Below are 15,148 nucleotides of genomic sequence, written 5' to 3'. Positions count from 1 at the left end.
TCTGTCCAATTACCCAGGCCGTATTTACGAGACAATATATTCCCCCGAATTATCCACATAATTAGGCCTGTGTGCCCTGAGGGTGGCAAGCGGGCTCCCCCGCGCAAGCAATGTTGTCAGCAACCATCTGTAACGGCGCTTCGAGCCAGAGGTCACACCGCTGTCGACTCAAACTATGGGCTCTTACTCTCTTAATGCGGCGAAAACATCAGAGAAGTCACCTTTAAAAAGGATGCAGTTTAATAAAATTTGGGCAGCAAGGGGAAGAGGGGGGGCAGAAATTGATTACAGCGATGGTTTCACTTAATGAGGACTCAAACTATGGGCTCTTACTCTCTTAATGCGGCGAAAACATCAGAGAAGTCACCTTTAAAAAGGGGATAACGCGAAGACTGCTGACTGACTGCGGCCCACCCGCAGGGGGAATTCTTTCCCCGGCAAATATAAAACTTAATGAGCTCAAAGCCCGTGGCTCTTATTTGTTCTTTAGCTTTTACTTTTCAGAGGAGAAATATAGGTGAGAAAATGGGAAACGAGTGGGTTATTGAGCAATTTGAAACGCACGATGAAGCAACAAGCACTTAGACAGTCCGTAGGCTACAAACTAGCTCAACTATCCTCCGACTTCCGACACAACACCGCGCATCCTCCCTCCTAAAATTCACAAATCCGCTGCCGGGATAAAGTGAAGCCCAACATGAATTAAATCGTAGGTTTTTCACGGGTAGTTTTTAAGATGGAAAGACATTTTTTGTGACGATCTTGTGAGAAGTACGTTGGTCCCGATTCGCGTCACTTTTGAAATGTGTCCGAAATGTCAATTTAGCAAAATAGGTTTGCCGAATGACGGCGCTCTCTACCTCAACTCTCCACAACTGTACTGACCTCCCATCCTTCTAATCATTTCCTACCTGTTCCACAATGTTTTATTACATCTTTCAATCTTTGTTACACATTTCTTGCTTTGTTTGACCTTTTCTTGACATATCTGAGTTTTGAAAATGTGTGTGTATTCTTGTTTTATTTTTTGTACAACACCGCGCATCCTCCCTCCTAAAATTCACAAAACCGCTGCCGGGATAAAGTGAAGCCCAACATGAATGAAATCGTGGGTTTTTCACGGGTAGTTTTTAAGATGTAACGACATTTTTCGTGACGATCTTGTGAGAACTATGTTGGTCCCGATTCGCGTCACTTTTCAAATGTGTCCGCAATGTCAATTTAGCAAGACGTGGTTTGTGGGGTGTCAAACTCATTTTTGTCGCGGGCCACGTTGAAGTGACCGTTTTCCTTTTAAAGAAGTCGAGAAGAAGTCGAGAATAATGGTTAATTGTACGATTGTTTAAGTGACGGTAATGAGGGGTTTGGTAACAAGAAAATACTGACAATCGCTCTCTTATTTATTACATATGAGAAGTTGAAATTTTGGTCCAGATTTTTGCAATCATGGTAAAAGTTGACATGTTTTACTTGCTTTCGCGGGCCACATAAGATGATGTGGCGGGCCAGATCGGGCCCCCGGGCCTTGAGTTTGACACCTGTGTCATAAAGTGTCCGAGTACTGTGAAAAGAGCTTTCAAATCAAATGTATTATTATCATCATTGTTATATGTGTACTTTGCCGATATATGACACTGCCTTCCTAGTCCACAAATAGTCGATTAAATTCAACCGGTGTTATGTTATTGTTGTCATATACCGTTGTTATGCCGTTATTGTTTTCTTGCTCCTTTTGCTCCGCTCTCTCATCTGTCTCAATGCGCCTCCTCTCAAAACCTTGTTGTGTCTGATTTCCAAGAAATATCCATCTCAATCCAAATGATATCGCTGGGAGTATCTCTCGTACAAGTGGCGCGAACATTCTTGTTTCATTTGGCAAGCGCAAAGCCGCCGTGGCAAGCTGTCCGAGAAGTGTTCGGCGTCAAATTGTACGATTAATGGCCTTGGAGTTAAAGTCAGCTTCACGGTGCGCTTCGCACAGCCGCAGTGAGGGTAGGTAGTGAATGCAGTCAATGTGGGGGGGAAAAGTAATCACGGCCGCTTTGCCAGAAACAAGAACAGCAACAATTGTTGAATGCCTGTTCCCTGAAATGCAAATCACTCCTCCTGCGCACCGCATGATTAAAAACTCTGAAAATCAACTCAGATTCAAGAGTAAATCTGCTGATTTGAAATCAGGTTAGGAACAAGAGTGATGGTGAACTTACAGACCGATGAACGTCGGGTGACGCGACGGACGCTAAGTGAGCTGTGGTCGCTGTGCTATTTTTTGTGAGTGGCCCCGCCGCAATTACTTTTGTTGCGATTTGAAATGTGGAAAAAAAGGTGTATATATTGTGATTTAATGAAAAGTAATTCTGTACAAGGACATTAGCCACATTAGCTAGCTATCGTTAGCAGAAGAGGGCGGCTAGGCTAGCTCTACGGTGGCCTGATGTTAACTGCTAATGTAAATATATTGGACTCAACGAATATATACGAGCTAAAGGAATGAGGGAATACGAATTAGCTTCTGTTCATCTGACAAAACATATTTTTAGAAAATACTATAAAATAAATAACAGCGGCGGAGAAGAAGAGGGGCTGCCGAATGATGGCAGAGAGAGCCCGGCAGAGGCATTCGAGAGATGCGGAGTCTATAAAAGCCAACTACGCCTTAATGTCTCTCGCAAGTGCGATAAAAGCAGAGTGCTGTAACACGGATCGTTTGTGTGAACACAACACATGTTCTTAAAATGGACACGAGTGTTGCGTTGGGCCAAAGGACCTCTACCCTGAAAATATGGACAGCGATGCAAATGACGCTCTTAAAATGAGACAGGTAAAGAGCAAAAGGCATCTTATCAGTATTCCGGGAGGAACGGCCTCTTATAAATATTGGAAGAAGGACACCGGTGGGGAGAAGGGAAGAGCCAAATGGTGCATTTGAGAAATGGCACACCTGAGCTTCGGCAGAGAAGATCATCTCCTGCTGTCAGCTCTCATCCCATTTGATCAAAATAATTGCCACCCTCATCGTTATCATCAAGTCTGTCATCTGCCGTCGCGCCGTCGCCATTCTCCATCTCATCAGCGCGTCTTTGAGTTCCGTAAGGAGGTGGCTGAGGATTTCAGGATCAGATTTTTAAAAAAAGAAGAAAAAAAAAAAAACATCCGCATCTCCAGTCAGAAAAATCACTCACAGCCATCACCATATTCATTGCCGTAGCGCGACCGACATTGGGACTCTCAGACGCCCCGAAAAAAAAGCAAAAAAAAAAAAAAAAAAGCTTGATTTAGCTTGTGCAGGCTCCTCAAAGACGAGAGGCGGCCGTGCTGCGCGTTTGCCTCGGTTGATTTTTCCTTCAGTCTTAAAAGGCAATAAGATACTTTTTGGATGATGCAAATTGTGAAATATGAATCGCTTATGACGATTGACAGATCACCTGCTTGCTTCACAAAATGTCACCATGTTCCTGCGGTTTTGTTTTGAGGCCGGTTCGAACGTTCCACTGCCACACGACAGAGTCGTGGTTCAAAATGACACGTGCGCTCATTATAAACAAATGCAACTCAAGTGAAAACAGTACGAACGCTTCGCCGCTGTTTCTCCTCCATGTCGGAGCATCACCAAAGCTCAACACCCCAGACAATATAATTAGCCGCTTGTCAAGCCCACGCTTAACGAGATCCGTGCATAAATATGCAAGCACCGGGGGCTCACACCGTCATCGGCGGTGGACTGCGGAAATAAAAGCAAGCAAGCACATTCACCTCTCAAACAAACAAACAAACAAAAAATCCAATCCCGTTGTGTGCAAATTCAAGCCGAAGAAAAATCTCCCCCCCCGCCCCCCCCATTCCTAAAGTGTCACAGTCAGTTCCACTCGCTGGTGTGTCGCTGGCAACGTGTCTTGAGTGCGTGGTGTGAAACAAGTGGAAGAAGGCGTTATATACGGCATGTGTGACAAAAGGCCACTGATAACACACGAGAAAGTGGAAAGGGAGCCTACCTTGGCCATTTGCGCCTGCACCCCGGTGGCTTTGAGAGACGACACGGCTTTCTGCGCCGCAGCTGGGCTGTCAAAATCAACAAAGCCATAGCCTGGAGAAAGAGAGAGAGAGAGAAAAAAAAAAGAAATGCAAAGGAGGGAGAAAATAAAGACGGGCATTAGTAAATGGGGAGGAAAAAAAAAAACATGGCTAACAAGGAGAATGACAGACGCTTGGTAATTGTAGCGGTAATAGGTTAGTAACATGACTACAGAGGCTGCCAGTTCTTATATCTGGTGAGCACTACATTGTTTGATAATTAGCAGCGCCGACGTTCAGGGGGACGCTATGCATCTTAATTAGAGGCACGGATGAGCGCTTTTCTAATAACAAACTCTGCCCACCTCAACCCCCGCGCAGAACACACGCATCAGTCTTGCGCTCACGAACAGCCGCGGGGGCCAAGTCCATGATGAGTCGAACGGAAATGTGGACATTTTGTTTTGCTTGTTCCTCATTGTACAGACTCATTGAACCCAGAAATAAGAGCTTCAAATGAGGACTGCGAAGCGCTTGCGACAGAATATACACGCGTGTGCGTGTGTGTATATATATTTCTATATATGTGACCTCTTTTCATCCATCCATCCATTTTCCGATCCGCTTTATCCTCACAAGGGTCACGGGAGGTGCTGGAGCCTATCCCAGCCGCCTTCAGACAGTCGACACCCTGGACCGGTTGCCAGCCAATCGCAGGGTACACACAGACGAACATCCATCCGCGCTCGCACTCACGCCTAGGGACAATTTCGAGTGTTCAATCAGCCTGCCATCCATGTTTTTAGAATGCGGGAGGAAACAGAGTACCCAGAGAAAACCCACGCAGGCCCAGGGAGAACACGCAAACTCCACACAGGGAGGCCGGAGCCGGGATCGAACCCACGACCTCTGCACTGTGAAGTCGACGTGCGAACCACTCGCCCACTGGGCCGCCGGCTTGGCTTTTATATTTAATTTAATTTTTTAAAATAATTTTTGGGAAAGTGAGACTGATAGGAAGCTAAGGGCACAGTGTGTACTAACACACACACAAAAAAAAAAGTCAAATATTAGCACGCAGACGGACACAAATGTTTTGGATTTTTTTATTTTTTTTCCCCCTCCACACCCCTCGCGATCGACTTGGGACAAGTCAATCGCGAGCTACCGGTCGATCGCGATCGACGTATTGGGCACCTCTGCTCCACAGTATGGTAAGTCGCACCCCCGGCCAAACTATGCAAACAAACTGCAATTTATAGTCCGGAAAATATGGTGCGTGTGTGTATTATATATATATATATATATATATATATATATATATATGTATACACAAGCCAGTGCATGGTGCGCCAACACGCATGACCGTGTGATCATGTCACAACACTGGGGTAACCGTGGCGGCAAAACCCCGCCTCACACCCGTTATCCTTTCATAATTACACTTTCTTTCTGAAACAGTGGATCAGAGGGCACCATTGACCGCTTTTAATCCGCCACCAAATTTTAATTAACACAGACGTGACCCCCCCTCCCCACCCCACTACCCTCCACGCACCCCCTCCTGGTCTCCGATACATCCCGGAGAACGTGGCGATCGCAATAACTCATAAATCACAGCCGTGGGTTTCATTCCCTCAGCTTTCCTCTGTGTGATGAATTTCCAGATGGGCTCTGGCTGTTAATGTCAGGGAAAATATGAGTGAGAGAGGGAAAGAGAAGAAAGACAGAGTGAGAAAGAAGGGAGCTTGGGGGAAGGGGGTTGAGGTGTGGATGGACAGAATTGCGATATTTGCGAGAAATATAAATGTGAGTTTATGTGTGTGCGTAAGAAAAATTGAGTTGGGGGGGGCGGCTGGAGGAAAAATGGCAGCGACTCTGGTAGGCTGTCAACCTTTGAGATATTTGTTACTGTGGAGAGGATTATGGAGGCTGTGAAATGGGGTTGTGTTAATATGCTGCGTGTTGAGCGACGCGATGTGGGCCAGCCAGATTCACGGTCTCTGAAAAATCAAAAGCCCGAAAATGATTTAGTGATGCTCCGGAGAACGTTCTGTCAAGTAACTGCATGTACGAGTGGGTGCTTGAATGTGACACTTTTTTTTTTTTTTTAAATCATACACTCATAATAAATTACCATTTAATTAATGACTTTTTTTTTTAAATAAAATGAATATTAATTGATATGCATCATAGAGAAGCTCTGAAGTAAACACCATGAGGTCCTCCAAATTGGAATGGATTTTGTTTTTGCCAGCATCAAGTGTCAAAATAATGCACTGATGAAATGTGAAAACCGCTTCATTTCAAATAAAGGGTGGAATATTACATAATATGCTGATAACGGGGAGCGGGGCTGTGCAACACAAGGGGAAAAATGTGAAGTGGGATGCTGGGGGGTCTTGACCAAAATTCATGACAACAAAAAGTACAAGCAGATGTTATAAAAATGTGTCAATATATTCCGCATCTCGGAATCCAACATTTTAGAATTTATGACTGCAGATCCAGACAGGGGGAAGGGGGGGGCAAGCCGCCTGTGGAAGCCTCCGATTCTCCATTTTACATTCACTCCAACCACCAAGAGTGCACTTATCAAACTTTTAGGAGTGTTTTAGAAAATGCTGACCTAAATTTAGTCAAACCGTGAATGAAGGCAAGCGTGTGTACGTGTGTGCGTGTGTGTGAAAGGCAGCGAAAGGGATTTTCTGGGGGTTATATGCGTACAACCCGTGAAATGTGTGATCTTGAGGCTCCAAACTATTTATGGACGACATTGGATGCGAGAACACAGCAGGTACAGGTATCCACTCTCTACTTGTGGTTTTAAGATAGAACCCTTTGGACGATCATAACAATTGAAATCATGACTCTTTAGAGTTCATTATTTTAACATTCAAATCTTTTTTTGAAATGATTTTAAAGGACCGCAAGTCTTATTGCGAATTATTCACAGCGATCGGGCGCTTCGTTCTGGCATATGCTGACCTTTTTAAATGAAGCAGAAGGTTAGTTGGAAAACCGCAAACACAAAGATGAACCATTTCAATTTTCATAGATTGGGGTATTTAAATTCAATAGCTCTGATAGTGTCCTTATCCAATCTTGAAACAAATCAGGGCTATATAAATGCATCTGGCTTGACGAGTGTCACGGCTGAATTGTTCTACAAGTGGGAAAAAGACTTAATATAATCAAATGGCGAGATATTTAAGGCACGCGCTTTGCCAGGGAGCCTTGGAGTCAGATTTTGCAGAGCCCGTTCCAATGGAAGCAAACCATTTTACACCAAAACAAAAACACCCCGTTGTCGGCACAGAATACCCTTGAAGAATAATAAAAAGCGGAGGAAATCAAGCCAGGCACAATCTGTTCTGCGGCGGTGTTCACGGCGGGCCTTCTAAAGTTACTCGCACAAAGGGGAATGCAGGTGGGGGGAGGGGGGGGGGGAATGTGCTGCTGTGAACTCAGCTTCTGTAGTAACACAAGCATCAACTTTGTACCTGTCACTTAAAGGCTGACTGACTGCATGCTTGTTTTCTGGTGAAACGAGCACGCAAAGGCACGAATAAAGCTCCTAAAATGTATTGACACAAGCACACAGGCAGGATGACACACACACACGCACACACACACACACATATAGGCAGTCTTCTTAAAGGAGTAAGGGGGAACAAGCTGTCATATCATATTTCCTGGTCTGGCTCCAAGACGGAGCCTGTCAAGATAAAAAGGGACTATCGTCAATCAGTTACTAGCGGACGGCGTTTCGCTTCTTCGGGAGACCGAAAGCGGTGCCGTTCCGCTGTGAGCGTGTCATGTTTGTGTGTGGATGACACATTGGGGTAGGGGGGGCACTTTTGGACATCACCTCCTGCAAGGGGTCGACAGTGATAGAAAGGTTGCATAATGCATAAACGTCCTCCTTGGAGAGCTGAGATAAGAGCGTCATTAGGACGCATGTATCGATGAATCAATCGGCCATGCATCATTCATGCAGTCGCTATCAAATTATGCAAATCCTTAATTACCTCGGCGGGGGGGAATTCCACCATTCTTTATCTGCTAATCGTCTGGATTGTTCGGCATTCCTGCATTCCATATTCGCCACCATTTTTCCGGCAGAGTTCTCCATTTTTCACATTCTCATATTCATCACTAATGACCCCATTTTGCACAGGGTACAATAGAATAATAACCCCCCCCAAGGTATGAATAATGAACCAAGTAAACGGCATATAGCGTTACGATGGTATGCAGCACGAACAGAGCGATTGTTTACGTCCTTCAGGACGAGTTGGATAACTGACGTGAGTGATTCATCATCAATGAAAATAATTCATTTGGCATCTTTTAATACCCATTTGGTTAATAAGGAAGATAAATGGGGTAATCAACACCCAAATATGGATGACAACACTGAAATATGAGTCCTTCGATTCATGGAAGCCCTATTTCGGTGCCGAGCGCAAGTCTAGCGTAAAGCACAGTATTTTGCGAGACACCGCACACGTACAATTGGGTAAAACAGGGTGTTTGCGCCGTTGTGGGGTGGAAGTAGAAATTCCCCGGTAAATCCTCATGGCATTTGCATCAAAACCAGGGAGTTCTGAGCCACAGCACACATGAGTACGCCATGCTACATGTTGCGGAAACAGAAATAAACTGGCTGAAATAAACTTCGTGCATGACAGTGTCATGTAAACCGCAGGATCTCCCCTTGCGGATGATGTGCATGTGACAAGGGCGCTTTAACGCAGTTCCAGCCGGACGTCTGTGACTAGTGTACTCGATCACCCACGCAGTAGCTGCAATAGTGAACCACCCAGTCTAGCCTCATTGGTAGCTAGCTTGCTCTGTGGCATAAGTCGCTCCTATTTATCACGTTTAGTTGATATACAGATTTGTGTTTCTCAGTTTTGCTGTTCAATGTGGTTAACTGATGCGCAAAATGCAAATTTTGACTTGTTATTATTCTATTATTAAAACTACTCTCGACAAACATCCCCTCGTGTACTTGTTCGGCGTCACCATCTGATCCGTCTTTTGAATGGAGTTGATAACAATGAGCAACAAAATAAGTCTCGCAGGCAGTTAGTTCCTTTGTATTTGACAATGTAAGAGCGGTTTGAGCAATTAACTCATCAAGCGCGCAACATGGATTTATGATGAAGGCATTCATTTCCCGAGGCAGGAAGCCCATTCGCTGGAATGTATTTCTTGGCATGTTTTCTAGCAGGTGTAGGAGTGTCCTTATCCAAGAGCTGCACTCAACCTCTGCAGAGAGCAAAATGTCACGGGTCGGGGGGGACAAGTTGTTGGGTAATTCGCCGTGCGGCATATTAAGTGACTAAATTATTTATCTATTGGCAAAATGAGGCGCCTATGTACTGTGTTCATACGATTACAACCAGGAATGTAAGGAATTTCTGTTTTGGCATGTCTGTGCTCAGAAAAACAAAGCAAGGTCCTTAAAGGCATTGCTTGGATGAGTTTTATGCGAAAGAACGACACTAAACAGCGTCAGTGACTTCTCACAAATTATTATGGATGAGAGGTCAAAAAAAATCACCACAGACACATTCAAAAATTGTGGAAAAAAAAATATATGTATATACCATATTTTCCGCACTAAAAGGCGCATCTAAAAGCCTTCCATTTTCTTAAAAGCTCACAGCGCGCCTTAAAATCCGATGCGCCTTGTGTATGGTCATGCTTAAAACGATCGGTTGCGCCATTGAACACGGAAATAGAGCAGCTGCAAGAGAGTTCAACATTAACGAGTCAATGTTATAACTCGCTGTCGGTTAAGTGAACTGTGTCGCTGCTTTATTAAAGACGTTTTACTGACATCTGATTGTTCTGTTGGCGTTTCCTTGAGCGTAGCTCCATCAAGTGGATGCATTGTAGATTGCGTCTTAGAAAGCGGTGCGCCCAATGTATGAAAAAAAAAAAAGACAAAATAGGCCATTCATTGAAGGTGCGCCTCATAATCCAGAGCGCCTTTCAGTGCGGAAAATACGGTAATATATTCCCAGAAGAGTGGAAGCTGTCCGAACAGCGTACGTCTACAAATAGCATTAAAATTCATTCTGCCATTTTCGGTGTCACCACATTTATACACGCGAGGTTTGTAATAAGCACGGCAATCACATCGGGTCCCGGGCCTGAAAGCTTCAGCGCAAGGTGAGGGAGCAAGCTAAATATTTGAACAACGATGGATCAATGGAATCCAGCAGGGGCCCTGGGAACATGGATAAAATCTCGAGACAGAGCAAACATTCAAATGTGTATCAATAAAAAGTGCCCTATTCATTTGAACGGATGTCTCTGGGTGAGTGTGTGTTTGTAATTCAGAAGCAGCTTTGGCCGACCTCAGCTCACAAGCCCTCTTCGTTTTCAACAGTTCAGATTTTTTTTGGGGGGGGGGGGGTTCTCAGCTAATCAGCAAAATGATCATTCGTCAGGGGTTTGGGTGTGGGGTGTGGGGTGTGGGCCGGGATCTCGTCAGGTCAGGTCTTGAATTGGCGTGCCAGCCACAATGAAAAATAAAGAAACAAATAACGGATCTGTTGGAGACAAATACCTTGGGAAACCGTGTTCTATTTTGAGCTGAGATTCCGTGACGGATGTATGTCGCCTCGCCATGACCTTTATACACACACGAGAACATCCCACATCGCATGCAAACGAGCACAGGAAGCGGAAGGTCAGAGCGAAAGGAATGTAGACCCGATGGCGTGATTTGCTTCCATTTACGACAAACCTGGACAATCCGACGCCTCCTTGGCGAGAGGCCAGCTTACTGAGGAAGCAAGGAAGCAGTGAGGGGGGGGTGGTGGAGGGGGCGTGGCACTGCGAAAAGGGATTGTGTGTTTTGTGTGATTAGCTAACAAAGGCTGCGGGTGTTATCCACTGAGGTTTTGCATACGGAATCTGTCCAAATCAATGTGATTATCCCTGAGCATTTGCTAATTACAATCGTTAATACGCAACGTAAGCAGGAACACAGGCATTCACTGCCCCTCTCTTTTCTCCTGACAACCCTGACACTTTCTGCTATGCGGGGAAAAAAAAGAACAGAACATAGTGGGTCTACTTGTGTCTATAAACATTTATTTTGTTTTAGTTATTTAAAGTAAAGCACTTCGTCGTAGAAATGCACAATTGGAGAAGATCACATTGTGTTACTGATACAGTTTGTGTCTCCATTGAACCTGCCGTGCATGTGGGCGGTTTGCGCCGCTGTGGGCGTGGACACAGTCGAAACAGCTCCTCTCGTTTCTCTTTAAAGTAGGCGCGCGAGAGACACGCGGTTCTTGTTGTGGCGGAAGCAGAAACTGATTTATATCCACATTCAACGAGGTTTGCACATGTTCCTTGGTTTCTCCTTACGCTAAATTTAAGCAACAGATAACATACCAAATACTAAAAACATTGACGCGCTGTAACGAACAGTAAAAAAAAAAAAACTTTTTCAGTCATCCAAATGCAATTGTGACCTCCGTCTATTTCCCTGCTGTCGACTGAAATTTAATATCGTCCTGTCAGCCTCAGTGGGATTATTCTTTAATTATAGTCTATTACTAGATGGTTTCAAAAAAAAAAAAAAAAAAAAAAGGTCAGTTTTGGTTCTAACTTTAAACAAAATTCCTCCGGGTACATAATTCACTTTCAAAGGGCAGAGGGGCGAGCAAAGCGAGTCCGTAATTGCACCTGCACAGTGTACAACACAGACAAATGTTGATATCTCAGCCCTCTAATGAGAAACCAATAACGCATGCAGAAAGCTTTCTTTGCCATCATCCCCCCCCCGCCGCCCCCCCTTCTGCCTCCCAGAAAAAGCCCACACCAAACAGGCTCTTCTCGAGGGGCCCATCTCATTCATCAATAGTCCTATGCTCACAGTCTCCACTCGGCCACCGAGGCAGCAATAAATCTCCTTGTTTTTTTTTTTGTTTTTTTTTTTTTATAGAACGTCCATTGCCTATATTTCTCCATTAGATGGGTCTGTGGTAAGCGGAAGTGATGTTTTGCTCTGTACTGGTCAAGCATTTGACAGGCCTTTAAATCGAGTCATAAAACTGCTCCATGTGCAGCAAAAAAAAAAAAAAACTAAAAAAAAAAAAAAACTCAAAATTCATCACTGCAACGTGCATCGGCAAACAAACAAAATGACTGGTGGATATTTCTGCAGATTTGCAAGGTAAGTTTTAGTTTTGTGTAAATGGGTGGTGCTTCGGCTGACTGAAAAGGATTGGCAAGTTTAGGAGTAAAAAAAAACGTGAACAAGTGACTACTGTCAAAAAACGCCTCAAGAGACTCCACGTCTCATCTGTTTCCCCACAATTCAGCGCAACGGGCCAATGTCGCGGCGCATCAGTCAGGCCGTCGAATTTTCTCAGAGCTTTATCTCCCAGTGAGCGGAGAGGGAAGCGGAGGTTCCTTTAAAGGGTTGAGGTCATTTCCTCCGTCTCCAGGCCCTGGCGAGGAAAATAAAATGTCTCCATTTGGTCTGCCCTGCTTTATTTCAAACACTGCCGCCTTTTCAAGAACCGCTTCTGGCGAATGAGCCGTTCGGGCTTCTTACAATGGGTTCCTTTTTCTCTCCCTCACTCATTTTCTATCCTGTAAACGCCAAATCACTTGTTTTATTTCTTCCAGAATGTGGGGATGCCACACCAGATACTTTTTTTTTTTTTAATGGGGGAAAAACTACGAAGAGACTTTTCCATCATGACAACAGGATATGAAATCTCGCGGGGAATTTTTTTTTTTCCTACTCTGGCATCGATGACATTTTAAACAAATTTTAAGTTTGGAGCATCACTGACGATGGACCATTTGATTTGTCCAAAATGTCTTTGTGAGATGGATAATCAAGATTCAGGTGAAACTCAACCCCGAGTTCATTAAAAAACTGTTCAGTGCGAAGGACGTTTTAGTGCGGAAAATACGGTACGTCTTATGTATTTTTTTTCCACCCCCGTCCTAAAGTAAAGAAGAGTCTGAATATAGAGAGTACTGACTGTATTAGAATAAATCACAAATAGGTACATCCCGAGACCTTTTTCTAAATAGGATATAAAACAAAATTGGAGGGTGGGGGAGACAAACAGAAGCGACCATTCAGAGTGTGCTGGAGCAGACTAAGATGCCTTCTGTGACCTGGAGTGCACGACAGCACGAAAGCAATTCATACAATTACTTCCTTTTACCGGTTTCCACGAGACCAAACGAGTGTGTTTATGGGCATGTCTAGTTTCTACCCCGCCAACATTTGAATAAATCACAAATAGGTACATTCAAATTTTTGTGATATAATAACTTCAAAAGCCTTTTCCACCATTAAAAAAAATAAATAAAAAAGAAAAACTTTTGTTTATTTAGATAAGGCAAATGAAAACAGATTCAATGCAGACAACGGCAGCGTAAATTAAGATGAGGTGGTTGCACAAATGTGCACACCCTTCCGGAACTGGTGTTCAGAATTAATCACGTCACGTTAATATTCAGATGTTTAGTTTACTGACACCTCTCTTCGAGATTTTTTATCCCCAATTGGTTTGTACAGCTTATATCAGAGGTTTATACTCACAAAGGTCACGGGGTGGTGCTGGAGCCTATCCCAGCCATCTTCGGGCAGTAGGCGGGGGACACCCTGAACCGGTTGCCAGCCAATTGCAGGGCACACAGAGACAAACAACCATCCGCGCACACACTCACACACCAAGGGACAATTTAGAGTGTTCAATCAACCTGCCATGAACGCTTTTGGAATGTGGGAGGAAATCGGAGTACCCGAAGAAAACCCACGCAGGCACGGGGAGAAATTTACAAACGCCACACAGGGAGGCCGTAGCTGGAATCGAACCTCTGCACTGTGAGGTCGACGCGCTAACCGCTGGACCGCCGGGCCGCATGTTGAATGCGAATGAAACCTATTAAAAAAACGGAGAATCATGCGTTCCGACGCTTCTATTCTTAACCGCAGCTACTATGGTGTTGTTTCTTTTGAAATTTTGCTCCCAGGGTGAACATCCCGCTCCCCTGACCTTCTCCTCCTCCTCCTCCCCCCTCCCCGCGCTAAATCACTTCTGAAATGTACCCTTGAAAGAGTACAAATGAATCTCTTGTTGCGTGCGTGCGTGTGTGTGTGTGTGTGTGTGTGTGTGTGTGTGTGTGTGTGTCAGGGCAATAGCGTGTGAGCGCTGTCAAAAGAAAGAAGGAGAGGTTCATGGAAACATGGGGTAATGGAGGAGGAGAGAGGCCAGAAGAGGTAGACAAGCTGTGATGTTAGTAGCAGGATTGATGGATCTGTTGCATGGCCACTACTCCTGCCAGAGCACAGTACACCTCAGGCAGTGCAGGGGGTGGGGGGGATGGGGGGCGGGGATGATTAGTCTCTCTCAATACGTGTGTGTGCACCCTTTGTGTTGGAGTGCGTGGGAGAAGTGTATTACATTGTGTTGATGTGAAGTTTTGTGTGTGCGTGTGTGAGGTGGTACAGCAAACTGGGCTTTATAGCTATCTTAAAACTCTGGTGAACTGTCAGGAAACGTACGGATATAAAACGTCGGACAATGAGAACATATTTGGACATCACAAATGAATAGGTTACAGTGGTACCTCTACTTACGAAATTAATTGGTTCTGGAAAAAATTTCTTCACGAGAAAATGTGAGTAGAGACGCGTTTTCCATTGAAATGCCCTAATCCGTTCCAAGCCGTTCAAAATTCAGACATAAATGTTTTCTAAAGCATAAAAATGCATCAAAATATAGAACAAATACATGTTACAATTAGATTATTGCACAACAAATAAGAGTTGTGCATAAAAAGTTGTGCAAAAATAAAAAAAAAAAAAAAAAAAAAAGAAAAATGGTCATTTAACTTTCAATTGCGTCCTCATCGTTTTTTGTCCTCTTTAGTTCATGTTCTCTCTCAGAAGTGTTTTTTGCCTGGTGTTTTGTCACGAACCAATCCAAGGACGTTAGCTTTTGTCGGCTTTTAACGAGCCTTCGAAAATGTCCAAGGCAAACATCGGCGTAGTGAGTGATCGCCGGATCGGTGAAAACGTTTTCTGGGTGATTCACATTGACGTAAAACTATCGGAACGCCTCATGGCCCGAGAGGC

At 44.4% G+C, this 15,148-nt stretch overlaps 1 protein-coding gene across 4 annotated transcripts in view; it reads right to left on the bottom strand.

Annotated features, from left to right (window-relative positions):
• The window catches only part of rbms3 (RNA binding motif, single stranded interacting protein), a 231,199-nt gene that overhangs the window by 106,413 nt on the left and 109,638 nt on the right, over positions 1–15,148 (bottom strand). For all 4 annotated transcript variants that reach the window (XM_019870862.1, XM_019870861.1, XM_019870860.1 and 1 more), the window contains one exon: positions 3,993–4,084. In XM_019870862.1, coding sequence (XP_019726421.1) covers positions 3,993–4,084 — 92 coding nt within the window. The remainder of the gene's footprint in view (positions 1–3,992; positions 4,085–15,148) is intronic.

This window comes from Hippocampus comes, unplaced genomic scaffold, assembly GCF_001891065.2.
Source record: "Hippocampus comes isolate QL1 unplaced genomic scaffold, H_comes_QL1_v1.1 scaffold35, whole genome shotgun sequence".
NCBI lineage: Eukaryota > Metazoa > Chordata > Actinopteri > Syngnathiformes > Syngnathidae > Hippocampus > Hippocampus comes.
This window is presented reverse-complemented; position numbering and strand designations above follow the sequence as displayed.